The sequence below is a fragment of the Zonotrichia albicollis genome, chromosome 20, assembly GCF_047830755.1.
Source record: "Zonotrichia albicollis isolate bZonAlb1 chromosome 20, bZonAlb1.hap1, whole genome shotgun sequence".
NCBI classification, from domain to species: domain Eukaryota; kingdom Metazoa; phylum Chordata; class Aves; order Passeriformes; family Passerellidae; genus Zonotrichia; species Zonotrichia albicollis.
Window position 1 is genome coordinate 4,590,023 of NC_133838.1, and position 21,824 is coordinate 4,611,846.

The 21,824-nt window shown below is 46.5% G+C and overlaps 1 protein-coding gene across 1 annotated transcript in view; it reads left to right on the forward strand.

Annotated features, from left to right (window-relative positions):
• LOC141731342 (uncharacterized) overlaps positions 1–21,381 on the forward strand; it is a 120,217-nt gene extending 98,836 nt beyond the window's left edge. The window contains exons 3-5 of the mRNA XM_074555962.1: positions 19,203–19,881; positions 21,044–21,120; positions 21,358–21,381. Of these exons, the coding sequence (XP_074412063.1) occupies positions 19,203–19,881; positions 21,044–21,120; positions 21,358–21,381 (780 nt within the window). The remainder of the gene's footprint in view (positions 1–19,202; positions 19,882–21,043; positions 21,121–21,357) is intronic.
• Positions 21,382–21,824: the final 443 nt, after the last annotated feature.

Sequence of the window (21,824 nt, forward strand, 5' to 3'; positions counted from 1 at the left end):
AAGCTCTTACAGCTATGGCTCCCTCACTCATCTGGGGAGCACTAGTCTGGTTTGCAAGTCACACACACACACACACACACACACACTCCCACTGCCCCCTTCCCACCTTCCCAGGAAGTTGAGGCTGACTTTGTGACTCACTCTCTCACACACAACAAGACAACAATAAGGTACCTTTCACTTTCACACCACTTATTACAAGTTTAGTCTTACTGGCCAGTTTTGGTGCTATTGGATATCCTTTCTACGTAGCTGGTTTTTTGTCTAACTTCAGAGGTTACTTTGTTGAGACAGGACTTATCTGCTCCTATATCAACCAAAAATTCTAATTCTTCATTTAGGGGTCCCATCTCAAAGTTTACCAAGGGCTCTTCTAGATGTTGCATCAGGTCCCCTAAAGTGTAAAGCCCCTGACCCTCTAATCGTCACCTCTAAGGATCTTTTCTAAATTATCCTGTTCCCTGGCTATTGCCGCATCGAGACTGAGCTTTCTACAAAACCTCCTGACGTGTCCTGGCTCTCCACAGTAATAGCAATGTCGTTCTCTCAAAGGGACTTGAGGTCTCTCCATCCCTCTTGCCCCTGACAGTACAAGAGGCTTATGCTTGCCTCCTCCTGGTGGTGGACCCGCCCACCCTGCACTTTCTCTAGCTACAGCAACCACGATCTTAGCCTTGGCCTTTGCTTTACCTTCCTCCCTCCTTAAATACACCTTCAATGCCTCTCTTAATAACTCATTAATGTCCTTCTCTTGCCAATTTTCCATCTTTTCCAATTTTCTCCTTATATCAGGCCAAGATTTGGTAACAAATTGGACTTTTAGTAGCATTTGACCTTCTAGGGTGTCTGGGTCTATTCTAGAGTACAACTGGAAGCTCTGCTTTAGGCGGTTAAGCCAGGCAGCAGGAGATTCATCTTTCTCCTGTGTACCCTCAAATGCCAATTGGGTATTAGTTCCTTTGGGAACTGACTCTTTGATCCCCTGTATTATCAAATACCTATATTCCATCATGGCCTTCCTCCCCTCCTCCTGGTTAGGGTTCCAGCTGGGATCCTTTAGTGGCAATTTCTGTTCACCTGATGGCACCTGGGGTCCTGGACGGTTCTCTTTCTCCCAAATTCTTATGCCAGCCACCCTAATCATCTGGACCTCTTCTGGGGAAAATAATAAACTCAGGATGGAATTCATCTCCCCCCAAGTGTAGATATTTGGACCTAGAAATTGATCCACTTGGTTGGCTATGCCCACTGGGTCCTCAACTAAATGCCCCAACTCTTTCTTGAATCCTCTCACCTCAGAAGCAGTTAGGGGAGCATTCACAAAGCCAACACCTCCCGCTACTCCTCACATAGGAACCTCTCTGAGGGGAAAGAGTCTCTCCGCCTTGGAGGTCTTGGATCTGGTGCTACAGTACAACCCATCTTCAGATGCCAAACTACTTTGAGGGATATCTGGGTTACCCTGAACTTTCTGCCCATCAGCAGGTGTATTTGCTGATAGCTGTTTATCGGGGGAGGAGGCATTTGTGCCCCAACTAGGAGGAGGTAAAGGGACAGCAATAGGAGGGGGAGAAGAGCCTGAGTGAATATTAAGTGGAGCCGGAGAAGGGGTGGAGAATGCAGCAAGTGGAGTAGGCACTTGTGGTGATACAGAAGGAACTGGAGGAGCTGAAGGGGGTTGTGAGGGACTGGTTATTGGAGGAGATACTGGGTTTATCATAGCGGAAGCTGAAGAGGTAGAAGGAGGAGTTTGAGCAGGTGGTAATGAGATGGCAGACGGGGGAAGAACTGGACCTGCCATTTGAGGTGCTTGAAGAAGAGGGTTATAAGGTGGAGGGGCAGAAGGAGGCAAATAATCCAGGGGATCCCATCTTTTACTATCCTATCATCCCCTCCTTCATTCCCCTCTTTCTTCCTCTGTACCTTACAAATTCGCACTCCTTCATCCCCAACAGCGCTCTTTTACCAGCAAGCTACATACAATAATTGCTCAGGATCAGTATCCCCTGGAGCTGTCAGATAATTATTTAATTGTTGGCACATCCACTTATCCTTTGTCCCACACCAAGGCCATCCTCCTTGCAACTCTAATTCCGGCCACACTTCCATACAATAATGGATCATTTTCACTATATCTAATCCCTCCATGGCCTCTATAGAATCCCATTTTACTAACAGTTCTCCTAAGGGACTATTGGGAGGTATATACCTCAGTCTCTTACCGGTCTTTTTACTATTACACCCTTTTTACAGGTCTTAACAGTAAAAAGTCTGAAAGGTGCCTTTACTGACCGGTAATTTCAAAAAAAACCTTCTTTGAGGAGGTTCAGCCTCCTCCACTGAACTTCAAATTTCTGCCTGATGCTCAGGACTTTATACTGAAACACCTGCCCGATCTCTTCATTGCCCAACTTTTCCCCACGTCAGGTCTTACATCTATCGGGACTTGAACACACGAAGCCTCGGCCTAAGAATCCGGGTCACGCCTGACTCCCTCAGTCAGGAAAAACAACTGCCTGATTTTTAGTTTGCCTAACCCGCCAATTTTTAGGCTTCACTGTATCAGGACTTAAAAGCAAACCACAGCCTCCTTCGCTGGGGTTTGTGCCTGACTCCTGTGTCAGGACTTACTTTTGCCTGCAGGGCTTGTGAGCTACCCGAATCCTTCTCGGGACTAACAAATCTTACGCGAATCCTTCTCGAGACTTACAAATGCTACCCGAATCCTTCTCGGGACTTACAAATCTGCCTGACTTCCCTCTGTCACGACCAGGTGCGTGCCACTCATACAAATATTCCCTCCACACGCCCGGAGCAGGGGGGGCCTTTATTCCCCCTTGAGAGACGGCTCAGTCATGCTAATTCCACTCGCTTTCCCCTGTTTCCGGCCGGCCCCTTTGCAGGAGTCCGGAAACGCGGTAATAAGGGGTCCGCTCTCACTTCGAAGGTCCGGCTACCGGCCTTCGTCTCACTCACACACACATGTGCACGTCTCCCGCTCCCGCCACCGGCTTTCTCACCAGTCCGGTGCTCCGGTGCTCCTCTGCGTCGCTGATCCTGAGCCGATCCCTCTGGTCCTGGTAGCCAGCTGTCCTGAAGTTCCAAGATGGCCAGTCTTGAGTCTTCTTGCGGCATGGCTATCCCGGACGAGTGCCCCCCGCTGAAATAAACAGGGCCAGGAGACTTCTTCTCCTTTTTAATACCTTTATTAAAAGTGATCAGCTCAGGATGGGGCAGCTCGGCAGGGCTGCAGTCCCTGTTGTGTCTCCCAGGGCAACTCAAAGAAGGAGAATATGCACAGCTCTGTCCACTAGGGGCAGAGCCGGGGGATCCGGTCCTCGTGGGAGCCTTTAGGGCGTGGTGTCCCCGTCAGATGTTGGTTTCCCTGGCTCTGTCCCGCCCAGTCCCGGCGTCGGGACAACTCCCATGGTCAGGGCGAGAGGGACTCCGCATCTCTGCAGGCTCAGCACTCGGCTCCTCACGTCTAGTCATCACTCCAGTCTCTCAGCTCTTGGGTGGCTCGTTGTTTTTGGGGTTTTCTCCGTGGGTTTGGAGTCGGGGTCCCACACAGCATGCTGGTCTTGGAGTCACTTTGCATAACCCCCCCCCACCCTCTCAGGTGTCTTCAATATGCTAGGAAAAGAACACCTTAGCCTCGGGGAAGGGCCATTACCTCGCCTTAGCCCAGGGCTTTTACTAATACAAAAGGGGCGATAAGCTACAATGACCCGTGATTACAATAACAAGACACACAGAACCTTGGCAGGGACAGAGATCTGGCTGCCTTTTTGTAACTTTTTCTCACAAAAAAATATTAACCGAATTTTTGTTCATAACACTGTGGACCCTCAAACACCACCACAGACAGAGTGCTTTGGGGGAGTCCTGGCCAGGAGCTGTGGGGTGGTTTGGGGGTCTGGGAGGGGTTTTAGGGCAGATCTGACCTCCCAAAGCAGCCACCAGATCCCACCCCCCAAGATGCTGCCAGGGCCCTGTGGCTCCATGTTGGGATTCATCTTCCTGGTGCTCCAGGAGAAGGTGAGGAGGGGTCCCCAGGGGCTGTGTGTGTCCCCTCATGCTGGTGTCACCCCCTTGGCCCTCCTCACAGGGCTCTCTTGCCGCAGCTCCTGCTCCCCAGAGGGAATTTGGGGAGGGGGCAGATGTTATGAACAAAAATTCTGTTAATTTTTTTTGTGAGAAAAAGTTACAAAAAGGCAGCCAGATCAGTGTCGCTACCAAGTTCTGCGTGTTTTGTTTTTCTAATCACGCGTCGTTGTGGCTAATCGCTCCTTTTGTATTGGCAGAGCCTTGCCCGAGGCTAAGTTGTACTTTTCCCAGAACAGCGCAGACACCTGAGAGGGTGGGGGGGGTTATGCAAAGTGACTCCAGGACCAGCATGCTGTGTGGGACCCCCTACTCCAAACGCACGGAGAAAACCCCAAAAACAACAAGCCAAATAAGAGTTGAGAGACTGGAGTGATGTCTGGATGTGAGGAGCCAAGTGCTGAGCCTGCAGAGACGCTGGAAACCTTCGTTGATCCTCACCCTGTGCTCAAGAGCCCCCGGGCCAGGTCTGGGAGGAAGCGAGACTCGGTCCAAATTAACATCGGGCGGGAACACCACGCCCTAAAGGCTCCCACGAGCACGTGATTCCCCAGCTCTCCTCATCTGAATCACCGTGGGAGAGGTGATGGGACTGCATCCGCGCCGAGCTGCCCAGTCCTGAGCTGATCACTTTTAATAAAGGCATTAAAAAGGAGAAGAAGTCTCCTGGCCCTGTTTATTTCAGCAGAGGGTGTGCACAGCCCCCATCAGGGGATGACCCTAGTCCAGCCCCTTTGTTCAGCACCAGGCTGGGCTCAGGGCTGATGGGAAGCAGATCCTGCAGCTGGGACACTGTCACTGCGATGTTTTCTGAAAAATCCCTTTACCAATGTGAAAAACGCCAATCAATTGTTTTTAAAATTTTAAAAGTTGCATAGTAATATAATGCTTTTAAAAATAGTAATACAATTCGGGTAATAATAATTTGGACAATTTGACTTAGTACAATATGAGACAATAGAGACAAAGAGTTACAGACGTCCGGGTACCTTTTTCTGGGCCGCACAAGCCCAAAAAAACACACGTTAAGAAAGGATTAACCTTAAAAGCAATGACCTGTTGCATATTCATACACTTCATACATGAGGCGTAAATTCCATTCAAACACAGGATTTTGTCTGGCCATCCCCAACATCTTCCTCTGAATCCTAACAGCGCCTTAGAGGTGGGAAGAAGTTAGTTTCTTCTGATAAGCAGGCAATAAATTCTTTTTCTCTGAAAGATTTAGGGTGTCCTGTGGCTGCTGTCTTGCTGTGAGTCCTTTCTAAGAAAAAGAATCCTACATAGCATAGTTTCTATTTTAACAATTTTTATAACCTAAAACTATATTTAACACACTACTAAAGGTAATTAATAGAGCATTACTTTCTAACACAACACATATAATACTCATTTGAATATTTGCGAAAAGCCAATCATAAAATACATGCATTTTTCACAGCCAGGATTTCTTCTCCTGGGAAGTTGAGAAGCCTCAGAGAAAAATGTAAATAATAATTATCTCACTGCTTCTCCTTGTGTTCTGCTGCTTTGGAATGTGGTAGATGAGTCTTCCATTGGTTCCATGTGAATTGTGTTTTCTTAATGACCAATCACAGCCAGCTGTGTTGGACTCTCTGTGGAGTCACGGGTTTTTATTATTCATTCCTTTCTAGCCTTCTGATTTCGCCTTCCTTTTTCTTTAGCATAGTTTTAGTATAATGTAATGTAATGTAATGTAATGTAATGTAATGTAATGTAATGTAATGTAATGTAATGTAATGTAATATAATATAATATAATATAATATAATATAATATAATATAATATAATATAATATAATATAATCAGCCTTCTGAGAACATGGAGTGAAATTCTTCTCTCTCACCTCGTCCTGGAAACCTCACAACACCACAGGCTCCCTCTTGGGAAGGATGAAAGTTTGACAATGATATGTGTGCTTGGCAGAAAGATCTCTGAATGTAGAACCTGAGAATGGAATAGAGATGGAAGCAAGTTTTGATAGAGAAGAAAAGAATTGCTGAGCCAGTCTCACTGGATAACCAAGGAGGCAAAGGGTGTGTTAGTTAGAAGGGGTTCTTATGGCTTAGAGCAAAGGATAAACCCACCTCAAACAAGAAGATGTTTTTACCGAGCAGAAGGATACCACAGGCAAACAAGACATGAGGCAAGTAGAAAAAAGGTCTCAGAATTTTCCATTGCAAGGAAACTGAAAAACAACTTCTAGCTTTACCTGTAAAGTACTAACTTTTAGTGACTGGAGAATAGTACCATGAATATGGTAATTATAATAGTCATGATATAGGTATCATTATGATATGATATATGATATGGTATGATATGATATGATATTATTGATATAGTAGTTATAATATCATATGATACGACATAGTAGTTAGGCTATAGGTAAAAGTTAAGGTATAGATTGGTTGTGCAGTATTAAATTATTCATATACTGCAAATAAAGGAATACAGGCTCCCTGGGAGAGTCCTGTAATTTTACCTGCACCCTAAAATCTGAAATTTCAATACTCACACCATATCACAGGATAAAATAATGACACTTGGCTTCATAGCGCTCTTTCAGTCTGTTATGTATTTCATCATTTAAGGATTATCCAATTAAGCTCTCCAGTTAGTGAAAGAAATCTTTATGCTCAGCAAAGAAAAGTATATAATACATTGTAACCAAAATTAAAGGGTGTCCAGTCTTGTGTGCAGCTGGAGCTGACAGCTGTAGGCACAGGCTCTGTCACCCACGACCTTGGACTGCTGGAACCTCTGGGATGGAATAAACTGCAGTTTGTATACAATAAACTGCATTTTGGAGAGCCACCTGGAGTCCCACATCTCTCATTTAGGCTCTTACAACCTTCCCCTTTGTCAAGTCTTCAGCCGTTGTACAGCTCATTAGAGAGGGTTGAGGGCTGGAGATGAAGGCTGCAGAGCCCACTCTGAAGAGGTGATAACAGCACTGTGCAACTGGCACTGATCCAGGGTATGCTAAGGAGACCATGCCCAGTGGAAAAACAGCTCCTCAACATGGGATGGACAACTCTGCCCATCCCCTTCAGCCCCAGCCCTTTGTCTCAGTGGCCACCTGGGCCCTACCTCACTGTCTGTGACATGAGACTTGTCCACTGGATCCTGTTACAGATGCTTTGCACCAACTTCCACCTCCTTTCACCCTGGACCTGGCTGTGAACAGGCATGGAAGGGTTGCTGCTAATTATTTAAAAATAAATTATTTTAATTTAAAAAAAAATATTAAAAGTAATAGCAACAAGAATAGCTCCGTGCCTGAAAAATACATATTACATGATTGGCTGTTCACTTTTTTAGAAGGAATAATATACATGTTATATTGTATTAATTAGTAGTACTGTATTTTTTAAGTAGTGTGGTAAATATAGTTTTAGGCTACAACATAATATTAAAATAGAAACCATGCCATGTAAGATACTTTTAACTGGCTCAAAGAATGGATAAGATAATAAAGAAATTCTTTGCACAGAAATAACAGCAACAAGACACCCAAAATCCCAGAGAGAAGAATTATTGCCTCCTTATCAGGAAGAACCAGGCTTTTCTACCTCCTTTCAGACTCCGTGGAGCCAAACCGTGATTTACAAATGAAGGGGGAGAAGTTGACAATAAACAGAAAAATCCTTAGTTTGAAAGGAATGTTTGCATCATGTATGAGATATTTTAATATGCAACAGGCTGTTGCTTTTAAGGGTTAATGCTTTGTTAGCATGCCATGCTTTCAAGAGGAAAGCATCCAAATGTCAGTAATTCTTTGCTTTTTATTGTCTTTATTGTCTTAACTCTGTCCAAATTCTTATTGCTCTAATTTTTATTACTATTTTATAACCATTTTTTTACTATTGAACTTTTAAAATTTTAACACAAGTGACTGGGGATTCTCACACCAGGAACCCCTCAGAGCCCCATGGGTCCTGGCCCCAGTGAAGCTGAAAGCTTCCCTCCCAAAATGCTGCATTCAGTTCTGACCCAGCACTAAGAAATCCAAGAACAAAACAGAAATCTGATGACAGAATCTTGCAAAATCCCATACAAGAACATTCTGTTATAAAATCACAAGTATTAACTGTGATTAACTGACAAAGAAGCTGAGAAAGTCAACAACATTAGAAAATGATGCTGTAGATGAATAATGAGATGGATGGTTGTCTCTCACAATTAAAGAGTGAATATTAAATATATGTTAAGAGAAGTTTTGTAGATTTATAGTTATGTGTGTGTGAAAAACGCCAATCACTTGTTTTTAAAAATTTAAAAGTTTAGTAGTAATACGATGGTTATAAAAATAGTAACACAATTAGAGCAATAACAATTTGAACAAATTGAATTAAGACAATATGAGATAATAAAAACAAAGAATTACAGACGTCTGGGTACCTTTTCTGGGCATGATGAGCCCGAAAAAGGACCCCTGCTAAGAAAGGATTAACCATTAGGAACCGTAGCCCGTTGCATATTCATACACTTCATACATGATGCATAAATTCCATTCAAACACAGGATTCTGTCTGGTCATTGTCAACTTCTTCCTTCTAATCCTAACAGCGCCTCCAAGGTGGGAAGAAATTAATTTCTTCTGATAAGAAGGCAATAAATTCCCTTTCTCTGAAAGATTTAGGTGTCCTGTGGCTGCTATCTCGCTGCAAGCCCTTTCTGTTAAACAAAGCATCTTACATAGCATCGTTTCTGTTTTAACATTTTTTATAGCCTAAAACTATATTTAACACAGTTAAATACAGCGGGGGCGTCCACAGCCCTGGAATCCGGCTATCTGGTGAGGGGCGAAGGCCAGGGCCCCTGCGCATCAGAAAGCAGCCCCCCTCGGCATCTTGGCCTCGGGCTGAGCTGGGGGATAGCTCGGAGCAGCGCGGTGAGAGACGAATTAGGAGGCGACCACTTGCTGGGGGTAAACTGTCGGTTTATTACAGAAGAACCAACAAGGAGGGGAAACACCCAGCAAATGGCCCCGAACAAGGGGCAGGAGAGGGTTTTAAGGGAAAAGGGGGGAAGAAGGCAGGGAAACCCGGCTATCCAATAGAAATACATATTTGGAGGTACGAAACATAACTGATATACTAAAGTAACCAACTGTTATAAATCATAGGAGGGGCTCCGGGGCTACAGCCAACCATACCTCCCAGAGAAAAGAAAATTCTCGAAACCTGGGAGGAGAAAAGGGGTGATTGACTGAGCTCAAGGAGGAGGCACTTTCACTTTATAAGAGAAACCAGGGGAGGAGCAGTTTCATTTCCATGGCAACCTAACTGATAGGGTCCTGGGAAAGGAAGAAACCATTTAATACAGAAAATGGGGGGAGCAAACTAACAAACTTAAGAACACACCACAGCAACACAGTACTTAAGAAAATTAATACAGCATTACTTTCTAACACAACACATATAATATTCATTTTAATATTTGCAAAAAGCCAATCGTAAAATACAGGCATTTTTCACAATCCCCACTCTTATTCTTTGTAAATCATTTGGCTTGAGCAATATTTCTTATCTACTTGCATCTTCTGGACTATGCTGGCAAAATAAAACAGGGGATTACAAAAGGAAAAAATATATATGTAAACAGTTGTAACACATAAAATGAAAGATCTTCATTTCTTCTAATACATTACCTCACCAGCTAGGTTTTAACATTGTTTTCTCATTTTTGGACTGGTACCTGGGTTATTTTATGTATATATATATTTTTCTTCTTTGATTTCCTTTGCTTTTTCTAGAATGATTTTTCCGTGGTCATCAATTTTCAACAATCTGATATATTGAACTTTCCACAAACACCTCCTTCTTCGGCCAATAAATAGTCCAAAGCCAACCTATTCTGATACCCTACAGTTTTTGTTTGACTTAGCTGACTTGATATTAACTCTAATGCTTGGGCAGCCTTATTTGCTACCATTTCTGTAACTGCTTGGCGTCTTGTAATACGATTCAACAGATGATTTGGAGTCAATATAGAGTTAGATTGCTGTGCTGGTTTTACCTTTTCGTTTATTATTTATTTTTTTACTAAATCTTGAACCGTATCTTCAAGATTAAATTTAAAACAAATCCATCTCTCTACTTTTGGACATTCAATTCCAAATCTATTACCACTTTTTCCTAAGTTTCTTGTAGTCCAATAATTTACTCCCTTTTGCCTACAGGTTCTTAATTTGGATGGGTTATAACAGTGGCTGTTGACATGGGTGTGTGTAATAAAAGAGGAACTTTGGTTTCTTTCCATGTGATACTTTCTGTAGCATTTTTGACACAATCTTGCTGGTATCCCGAAAAGGAAAAGACAACAAATGAGTGCCAGAAACAGGAATAACAGAGATCCAGTACGGCTTATACTCCCACCTCCCATGCCTGTGAGGCTGCAACCCACAGCAGGTGTATTTGATCTTCTTGGTGGCAAAATATAGAGGCCAATCTGGTCTTGCCCTCTATTTCCTTGTCACTTTCTCCTAACTAATTTCCAGGCAAATTGTTTTTGACACCCTTTAACTGTGGTCTCCTACTGTTCCTCAGGTATCTTTCATTCAACAAGCACTAATGATTCCCATCCACAAAAACAAGTTATTACTTTAACACTTTTGGCAATAAGAGCATAAATTTTGTGAACCACAATACTCATTACTCTCACAATTCCAGCACTTATAATCCAGCTAGCATATCCAGTATTGGAATGAACCAAATAAAGTTTACTGATGGAAATGGTAATTCCCCTTCTCCCCTGTACGATTCCCAGGCTAAGGTCAGAATACAAAACCAGTCTTGATCCTTCTATCTGAAGTATTCCTCCCCAAAGGAGATGTTTTATTCAGGCAGTGCTCAAAACCAGTGATATAAGTGTTATCTTATTTCTTAATTCAGTGTTATTCTTTGTACATTTCTTAGATCATTTGAGTTTTTCTAAACAATTACCACTCAGTCCCCATTGGAAAGTCAGTTCGGTATCAGTCGGTTTAAATGTGATAGTCCATTCCTCAGGTTTCTTCACAAGTCCTTTGATTCTGCTGGCATGAATCCACCCTCTTTCCGTGATTCTGATTGTTTCTTCAGTAGTACCTGGAAAGGACTTCTTAATAGCATAGTAATAAAAGAAAGATAATACTGCATTAACTTTTACCATTTGCTTTTCTTCCAAACTTTCTGGGTTTAGCTAAAAGCTTTCTCTACAGCAGCCTCTTCTTCTTCAGGAAAAAAAAACCTTCTCGTTAACAGCAAACAAAACACACAAAAGAAAAAAAACAAAAAACTTCTTGCTTAAGAAAAACAAACCGCTTTGTGAGGTTTGGAGAGTCATCAATCTTTGCTTTGATTTTTATCTTTTAGTGCTAGTCCCCCCTCCCCATCTCTTCACGGCCTTGCTATCAGTGCTGTTCTTTGCCCTTCCCCCGGTGCTGCCCCTTGGCTGCAGGGCCGGAGCAGGGGAGAGCAGCCACGGGCATGGGGACCCTGGGGATCTGCCTTGGGTCTCTTTTGCCCTCTCTCTCTCTCTCTCTCTCTTTCGGCCCCCTTACCGGGCCCACGCTGCCATCCTGGGCTCGGGACCCCGACAGTCTGGGAGCCCCCCCGGCAGTTCCGCCCCGGAGCCAGCCCGCTCCTGGCCGCAAACCTGTGTCCTCTGCTGCAGCACCGCCCGGGGCACCTCCATGGATCGGTCCCTGCCGCAGCCCCCGAGACCCCGTCGCTCGTAGGGAGCGCTCAGACACCTCCCAACCTTGACAACCCCAAACTTGGTGTGCCCAGGTGCTCCTGACATTCTTTTTCTTTCTCGTCAACCTACCCTCTTTTCCCTTCAAGCAGGGCCTGTTCTGCTAAGGCCTTTCTGGACCCCAGTGTGGCATTGAATAACCTCCTAACAACCATGTGTTAAGACACTTCCCTGCCTTTCATGCAAAAAACCTTCATTCACACTTCTGCTCTCTTCTAGCACCAAGATGTCATCACTTCACATTCTAACATCTCAGATTTTCCTAACTACCTCTCTACTTCAACTTCTCTCTTTCTTCTCTCTCAACTGTAACCTTTATGGGGTCGATATTTAATCCTCCCCTATTTCCTTCTCCAGCCTAAACTTTTTTGTTGATTTTTTTTCCCTTCATCCTCTTGGCGTAATTTCAAAACTCTAGCTATCATTTTCCTATTTTCTGATATCTCTTATTCTTAATTGCACTTGTAAGACTCTTCCCAATAAATTGCTACCTGCCCCTGGGACCAATAACACATCTCCCATCTAAATTTTAGTTTCTTCCCTCAATTACCACATCTTTAATGACTAGAAATGTAAAACTTTCTCTTTTTGCCCCTGTTACTTTCACTATATATTTGCTCACACTATAACCTTTTGGAACGTTTAACAGGCAGGTTCTCTCTCCCCCTGTGTCTATTACAAATTCTAATTCTTCTTCTCGGGGACCCACTTTTAAAGTTATCACAGGCTCCAGATGGTATTTGTCCCCCCCAAAAAATTAGAGCCTATGACTTTTTTTTTTTTTTTATGTGCCCATTTCTTTAAAGATTTTCAGATCTTCTGCTTACTTAGGACCATTTCCCTTTTTCTCTCCAGTTTGTTTATCTATTTAGTTGGAGTTTCTTCTTTCCCCTCTAAAAGCTGTCCCTCAAAAACCTTTTGTTTTCACATTTCGCCTTTGATATGCTGTCTCATTCATGCTCTTGGTTATGTAATTACGATAACTATTCATGTATTTACTACCCTCCTCATTATTTTAACCCCACTCAGGAGGCACAGTTGGCATTTTGTCTTCTCTGGGGGTCCTTGCGGATTATCTTTTTCTTAAGCTTTTATTTCAGTTGCTCTGATTAATTGCATTTTTCTTGAGAAAAATATTATTTTAATTACCAACCACATCTCTTCTCAAGTATAAATGTTTGGACCTAAAAATTGGTCTAATTGTTCAGCTATGTCTATGGGATTCTCCAAATATCTCTTTTATTTATTTCTTAAAATTTCAGACTTCAGACGAAGTCAAAGGAGCATTTACAAACTCTGATCCGTCCCCTCCTATGAGAACCTCTCTTAATGGAAATAGACCAATCCCTTTATCCCATTCTTTCTGTATTTTTATCTTCTATAGCCTTTCTCCTGTATATTTAGGAAGAATCAGGAGAGGGCTTTCTTCTAACTGAACTTTTAGTGTTTCGATAAGGTGATTCCTTTAGAGTTTCTCTGAGCAGCCGGAGCTGTGGTTACCAAGGGAACGGAGCTCGGGGCAGGACAGGGCGACTCGGCGTGACTCAGAGTCTCGGTGCTCCAAAGGCGGGGTGTGCAGCCGGGATCGCCCGAGGGGCTGTTCCGGTGCAGACCGAGCTGGAGCGTGGATAGCTCCCGCATGGCTCACGGTGGCTGGTCGGGCAGAGGCAGAGCAGCCGACTGACCGCGGCTGCAGCGGCGGGAGCCGACAGAGTCAGGGCAGCCGGGGATGGGACAGACGGGACCCTCCTTCGGTGCGGTGAGCGCGGTAACCACGGTGCACACGGCAGGACAGATCCCCACCCCCTGCACGAACTGCGGAGCGGCCGCGGGCCAGGCGGCCGGACTGGGACACACGGACTGGGACACACGGACTGTGCCGGAGCCGGCGCAGGGGCTGGGGGGGTGCAGCTGCGAACGAGTGGGGGAACGAACGGCAATGGATGAGGTAATTTTGTTCTCAGCTTTGTACTTTCCCCGTTTTGCTTTTATTGCCTTTCAAAAATGTTATTTTCCTACAGCCTCCCCCCTCCCCAGCATGTGGTATACTATTTTTCTTCTGGATTAAACTGTTTTTACAAATAAATCCAGAGCTTAACAAATCTAAACTTCTGCTTGGATACTTTGAAATGGTCGACGAGCTAACTCACGACCTTCTCATATTGTTTTTCTCATCACCCTTTTATTTATCTTTTGGCAAATTATACATATTTCAGGTACTTGTTTTTCTACTCTAAAAGTCTCAGTGCACCCATAGTGCCTTAAAAAAATGATCACACAAAGCCTGAGTATCCCACCGGGCTTTTTGATACATGTCCTCTGCTATTCCCTAGTAAGTGTTTTATTATCTAATTGTCTTCCATCAAGATGTTTCTATTTCCCCGATTTATCTTGTTCGCCACCTATCTTGTTTTAATTTTAATTTTTTAATTTTTTTTTTTGCTTCTCTAAACTTTGGAATTTCCAATTTTTCTTCATTTGGAGTTAATATTAGCTCTTTCAGCTCTATTTTCTGCTGCATCTTTAGCTTCTTGATCTGCCAATTATTTCTTCTTATTTCTGGGTCTTTACCTTTTTGTGTCCTTTAATATGTACTATTGCTATCTCTCTTAGGTAATTTTAATGCCTCTAAAACCTCGAAAATAAGTTTCTCATGTACTAATCTTTTTCATCTTTAATTAAGTAATCTCCCTTTTTAAATTTTTCTTGAGGCATGTGCTACTCTAAAGGCATCCCTTGAATCAATATATAACTCCTTTCTTTTGTGTTAAATTTTCTAATGCTCTTTTTAAGTATATAATTCACAAGTTTGCATGTTTTTTCTCATCAACTTCTGCATACCCTGTATTTTGCAAGGAGTTGTATTTCTGTTTGTTAACATAACTCCCAAAGGGCTGTCTTGGGGTATTTCTGTTGGTAATTTTTTCTGCTTTTCTTTTCCTGTATCCACCTTACTGTATTTCCGTCTCATTTTTCAATTTTCTATCTATTCGTCCCCTGCTTCCGTTTTTCACTTTTTACTAACAACTTAAATACCACTTTTCTTTCAACTACTTACACCCAAAAAAACCCCTTTTTCTCACACTGCTTGTCAATACAATCCACCTCCCTCCAAGGAGATATGGTAAGGCTTAAAATGCACAATCGACATTACCTATACTTTCATTCATCTACATTCACTCACTTTTATTTCTCATTCACTTTCACATATTCCTTCACACTCTCAAGACAGAAAGTGGATCCTTATTGCTAGAAAATCACAGGTCCTTGTGGCCCCCTCTTTCGCTCTGGGGTTGACCTCCAGGTCTCAGTGTCACCAGGCCCCCGAGAAGGGCCTGACTCTGCTGCCTCTGGCGTCCGTTCCCCTGTGAGGCTGTCTGCATGTCCTTCACACTCTTCAGCTACGGCCCCCTCACACACCCAGGGAACGCCAGCTTGGTTCGCAGGTCACTCACTCCTCTTCGGCCCAGAAGCCCCCACCTACCCGGGAGCTACAGCCTGGTGTGCAGGTCACTCACTCCTCTTTCCACTGCCTCCCCCTTCCCACCTGCCTGGGAAGTTGAGGCTGACTTTGTGTGGGTCTCACTCACACACACCACAAAACAACAATAAGGTACCTTTTACTTTCACATCACCTATTACAAGTTTAGGTGTTACTGGCCAGTCTCGGTGCTATTGGATATCCCTCAACCCAGCTGTGTTATCCAAGCCAAAATGCTCTTGGGCAATTTTTCCCTCAATCCTGCCATGTTGTCCAACCACAGATGCTCTCGGGTAGTTTTCCCTCAGTCCTGCCATGTTGTCCAACCCCAGATGCTCTTGGGTATTTTTCCCTAAATTCAGCTGTGTTGTTCAACCCCAGATGCTCTTGGGCATTTTCTGTCCCTCAACCCAGCGGTGTGGTACAACTACAGATGCTCTTGGGCATTTAATTTGTTTTGCTGTGTTGTCCAACCCTGGATGTTCTTGGGCATTTTTTATCCCTCAATCTGGCTGTGTTGTTCAACCCTGGATCTTGTTGGGCAAAAATTTTTCCCTCAGTCTAGCTGTGTTGTCCAACCCCGGATGCTGTTGGGTAAAATTTTAATCCCTCAATCTAGTTGTGTTGTCCCACCGTGAGTGTTCTTGGGCATATCCTCACTCCGACAGAATTCTGCTCAACCCTGCTCTTGGATGCTCTTAGAATATAAATCCCTCAACCCAGCAGGTTTTAGGGGCCCCTCCTGTCCCGTTTCCTAGTGGATTGGGTGAGGAAACCTTGCTGCCTACCTCCGAGGGGTCCAACCCCTCCCTGAGACCCAGTCCCAGTCACCCCGAGGGGTTCTTTCACTCTCTTATCACTCGCTTTGTCTCTTTACTGGCCGTTTTTCTCGCGAAAAGAGGAAAACGCAGCATGGGAGACTCCTCACTCACTTGGCAGGTCTGGGACAACCAGCCTGCCTCTCATTCACACACATTCATCCCCTCCCTGTACCTGCCCCCCGCCCGAGAAATACTTACCAATCCTTTTTCCTTCCCGGGTTCTTCGTGCGCACTACTACACTTAGGGGACCAATTACCGCAGTTGTAGGGAGCCTTTTTTTTCCTTCTCTCTGTTATATTGCCTCCTTTTGTCCACAGATCGTAACCTGCGTCTGTCGGTCACTTCAGGGGAAACAAAGCGAGGCTGCCAAATAGGGCAGGGCGTGCCTTCCCCACTCTGACTCTCCTAAAGCACAGGCAGCGAGGTGTTAGCAACTATCCTCTGCTACCAAATTGTGAAGAACGCCAATCGGTTGTTTTCAAAATTTAAAAGTAAAAAATATGGTTATAAAAATAGTAACACAATTAGAGTAATAGCAATTTGGACAAATTGAATTAGGACAATACGAGATAATAAAAACAAAGAATTATGGACGTCCGGGTACCTTTTTCTGGGCATCACGAGCCCAAAAAAGACCCCTGCTAACAAAGGACTAACCATTAAGAACAATAGCCCGTTGCATATTCATACACTTCATACATGATGCATAAATTCCATTCAAACACAGGATTCTGTCTGGTCAGTGTCAGCTTCTTCCTTCTAATCCTAACAGCGCCTCCAAGGTGGGAAGAAGTTCATTTCTTCTGATAAGAAGGCAATAAATTCCCTTTCTCTGAAAGATTTAGGTGTCCTGTGGCTGCTATCTCGCTGCAAGCCCTTTCTGTTAAACAAAGCATCTTACATAGCATAGTTTCTGTTTTAACAATTTTTATAACCTAAAACTATATTTAACACAGTACTTAAGAGAATTAATACAGCATTTCTTTCTAACACAACACATATAATATTCATTTTAATATTTGCAAAAAGCCAATCATAAAATACATGCATTTTTCACAGGGGGGTTTCAGGTAGCTCTGGGGTGAATTTTGGAGGGAAATGGGGGGGTCTGAGAGTCCTGGGGAGTTTTGGGGGTCTTGGGGAGGGTTTGGGGGTCCAGGGTGATTCTAGGCCAACCCTGGGGGACTCTGGGGGGTTTGGGGTTCCTGGAGAGGTCTCGGGGGAGAATTGGGGGTCCCGGGGGGTCCCAGGCCCACCCTGAACCAAGGTCTGGGGGTTTCAGGGAGAGGGGGCACAGCAGGGGTTCCTCCCCCCCCCCCCCCCCCCGTTTTTGGAGGGTCTCCCATGGTGCCCCCTCCCCAAAAAGCTCTGAGGGCCCCCTGAAGTGGCTGCTGTTCCACCGGCCGGTGCCCCCTGATCCAGGACAGCCCCACTGAGTCTGGCAGGTTCTGGGGGGATTTGTGGGGATTTTGGGGTTTTGCGAGGCTGTTTGAGAATTTCAGGGTGGCTTTTTTGGGCTTTGGGGGATTTTGTTAGGAATTTGGGGGGAATTATTGGGGGTTTTTGGGAGAATTATTGGGTTTAGAGATGCTTATGTGATTTTGGGGGGTTTTGTTGATTTGGGGGGTTTTGGATTTGGGGTGTTTTGTTGGGGTTGTGGGGGTTTTGGGGGGGGAATTTATTGAAATTTTTGGGAGTTTTATAAAATTTTGGTGAGTTCCACTGGGATTTTTGGTGTATCTCTGGAGTTTTTGAGGGTTTTCTTATATTAGTCCAGTCCCTTCCAGTATGATCCAAAGATGGCCCCACTGTGCTCCCAGTCCCTGCCAGTAAGAGCCAGTTGTGCTCCACATGGTTCCAGTTGCTCTCTTTCACCCTCATTTGTTCCAGTCCCTCCCATTACACCCTCCCAGTATGTCCCAGTATAGCCCAGTTCCCTCCAGCATGTTCCCAGACACTCCCGGTACTCCCAGTTGGGTTTTTTGGGGGATGTTTGGAGAATGAAGCAGTCCAAGGCTGAGCGGAAAAGGCCCCTCGGGGGGACATCAGGGGGTGCCGGTGGCGGCTGCCGGCAGAGGCAGCCTGGAGGAGCAGAGCCCTGTGTGCCGCAGGAGCCCAAAGTGGGGAGCCCAGAGAGGGGGGAGCGCCGCCATGGGCGGGAGCCTCAAGAGCCTGGAGAGGGGCAGGGGGACTCCTTGGAGCCGCTGCAGCCCCGAGCAGAGAATGAGGGGAGAAGGGAGCCCGGGAGCCCAAACAGCCCCGGCATCCCGAAATGGGGAGAGCGAAGAGGGGGGAGCTTTTGGGATCGCTGGGACTGCCAGCAGCCTTGGCAGGGCGGGCACCGAGGAGAAGGGGGACCCCCAATCTAAGTGTGACCCCCTGCAGCTGGGACAGGGGGGAACCCTTGAACACCCAAGGGGAGGGACCAGGGACAGGGAACTCCTGGGAGGCTTTTCCAGGGCTGAATCTGGGTGTTTGGAAGGTTTTTGTGAAGTACAGATGGCCGGTGACTGGTAGAGATGGACTTGGGCAGAGGGACCTTCAAACTCAATATGCTCATCCCTTGTTTTCCCCAAACCAGGATTTCCCATTGCCAACCCCTGGGAGTCTGTGAGGAAGATGCCCTGGGACACTGAAGCAGGTGAGGAGGAAGTCAGTGCCCCTTTCCCCTCTGTGCTGCTCCGTAGCCCAGCCCAGTATGGCCCTGGCTGCAGCTCAGCCCTGCGGGGAATCTCCTTGCCCTTGCCTGTGGCACAGACGCAAATCCCATCCTGTCCTTGTCCTTCCTTCCCCAGAGCAGGAGCTGAGCATGGAGAGCAGGGGGAACAAATGCCCGCAGCAGAACCTGGTGGAAGAAGCCATTTTGAGCGGCTCCATGGCGCAGGAAGCCAACGGGGAGGAAAAGCGCCGGAGATACCGCACGAGGAGGGGCTGCAAATGCAGCTGGCAGGGATCTGAGGAGGAAAGAGCCAGCCTGGGCTGGGAAGGCGGCCAGAGATCAAGCCAGAGCTCTGAGCTGGTGCTCCATGAACAGCTCCATGATGGGGAGAAGCCCCACACATGTGTGGAGTGTGGGAAGAGCTTCAGGTGGAACTATAAGCTCATCGAGCACCAGAGGACCCACACTGGGGAACGGCCGTTCGAGTGTGGGGAGTGTGGGATGAGCTTCAGCCGGAGCTCCCACCTGACCAGCCACCAGAGGACCCACACTGGGGAGAGGCCCTACGAGTGTAGGGAGTGTGGACAGAGCTTCAGGCAGAGCTCCAGCCTGATCAGCCACCAGAGAACCCACACTGGGGAACAGCCCCATGAGTGTGGGGAGTGTGGGAAGAGCTTCAGCGGGAGCTCTGACCTGATCAAGCACCAGAGGATCCACACTGGGGAACGACCCTACGAGTATGGGGAATGTGGGAAGAGCTTTAGGGACCATGACACCCTGATCAGGCACCAAAAGATCCACACTAGGGAGAGGCCTTACGAGTGTTCCGAGTGTGGGAATAGATTTCGGTTCAACTCCCATCTCCTCCTGCACAATCTGAGTCACGCAGAGGAGAGGGCCCTCTTCTGCCCTGAGTGTGGGAAGGGATTTAAGTACAACTGCCAACTCATCACCCACCGGCGCATCCACACAGGGGAGAGACCCTACAAGTGTAGAGAATGTGGGAAGAGCTTCTCACAGAGCTCTCATTTGACCCGACACCAATACAGCCACCGATAAGGGAAGCCCTGCTAGTGCCCTGAGTGCAGGAAGAGCTTCATGCTCTGCTCCAGCTCCATCCCCCACTGGAGGAGGCACTTGGGGCACAGCCCTGGTGACCCACTTTCCCTGTGATCCATGTTGGGAACACACCTGGCTTCTTATTCTTTTGGTTTGGCCTTAATTTTTCTTGTCTTTTCCATCTCTTTGCAGTACAAAAGTGAAGAGGGATCAATCTTTCACCTCAAAACCACTCAAATCATACTGAAAACAGGTCAATCTTAACACAAAAGGGCTCAATCCTACCTCAAATTGCTTGTTCCCACCTCAAAATCTCAATCCTATGCCAAACTCACTCCATTCCACAGGTACCAGGGTGAGATGGGGTTGGAAGGAGATGGGAGAAATGGGATCCCAATTTGGGAGCGATAGGATGGGATGGGAGCGTAGGAGCGATTGGACGGGGATTGTGTGGGGCAGGGTGTGTGGGATGTATTTGATAGCAAATAAAACTCTCAGACTTACTGCTTTCTCTCCCGTTCATGTTCAGTCCGTTGCAGTTCTGTTTGCAGAGCGCCGCCGCCCAGAGTGCCCCCTCACAGTTGCCGCCCTTGGCCTGAGCCTGCCCCTTTTCCCTCAGGGTTCCCGCCCTTTCCCTGCCCCCTTTCCCCTCATGGTTCCACCCTTTCCCTGTCCCCTTTCTCCTCACGGTTCCGCCCTTTCCCTGCCCCTTTTCCCCTCATGGTTCCACCCTTTCCCTGTCCCCTTTCCCCTCACGGTTCGACCTTCGGGAACAGGGGAGGAGGAGGAGGAAGAGGCTGAGCGGCAGCAGAAGCAGCTGGAGAAGGGGAGAGGGAACCCTGGAGTCGCCGCAGCCCTGGGAGCATCACCCCCCATCCTGCAGGTGCCCGGGGAAGGGGGAGCTCGGCCCAAACCTGCTGGGGGGTGCCTGGGTTTGGGATTTTTTTCAGGGGAAGTTTGGAGCTGGCAGGGCTCCAAAGCCGAGCCACAGATGGCCCTCGGGGGGACATCCGGGTTCCCCAGGAGGTGTTTTTGGAGGGTCCCAGGGCCAGCAGTGGCTGCTCCCAGTATGAGCCCAGTCCCTCCCAGTCATTCCCTATGATGATGCAATTTGATCCCAGCACAGTCCCAGTTCTTCCCAATTTCATCTAGTGTGTTCCCAGTTCTCCCAGTTGTCCCTAGCATAGTCCTAGGCACTCCCAGTATGATCCCAGTCTCTCCCACCAGGTCCCTAGTCCTTCCCACTTGCCCCCAGCGTGTTTCCAGTTCCCCCAGCACATTCCCAGTGGCTCCTAGTCCGGTCCCAGTCACCACCCATATGGGCTCAGACACTCCCAGTATATCCCAGTTGCCCTGAACATTCTCATAGTCATTGCCAGGCACTCCCAGTTACCTTAGGGTGGTTCACTTGCCCCCTGTTTTATCCCAGTTGCTCCCAGTTCCTCTAATTATGTCCCCTGTTGGCTCCCAGCATGGGCCTGGTAACTCCCAGTAACCCCCAGTCAGGGTCCAATCACACCCACTCTGATCCCAGTATGATTGTAGCCACTCCCAGTATGATCCCAGTCACTTGCAGTCTAATTCCAGTTGCTCTCAGACACTCCCAGTACGATTTCAGTGCCCCCAGTGTTATCCCAGTTGCTCCCTGTCAATGCCAGCATGACCCCAGTAGCCTCCAGTATGATCCTAGTGTCTCCCTGTCTCTCCTAGTTTATCCCAGTTGCTTCCAGCTTGTTCTCAGTCACTCCCACTTCTTCCCAGTTGCTTTCAGCATCATTCCAGTTGCTCCCAGTCAATCCCTCCATCATTCCAGTCCCTCTCAGAGTCATCCCAGTTGGTCCTAGCATGGGCCCAGCTGTTCCCAGTGTGCTTCCATCACTCCCCTATGGTTACAGACACTCCCAGTATGGTCCCAATTGAACTCAGTTGTCCCTGGTA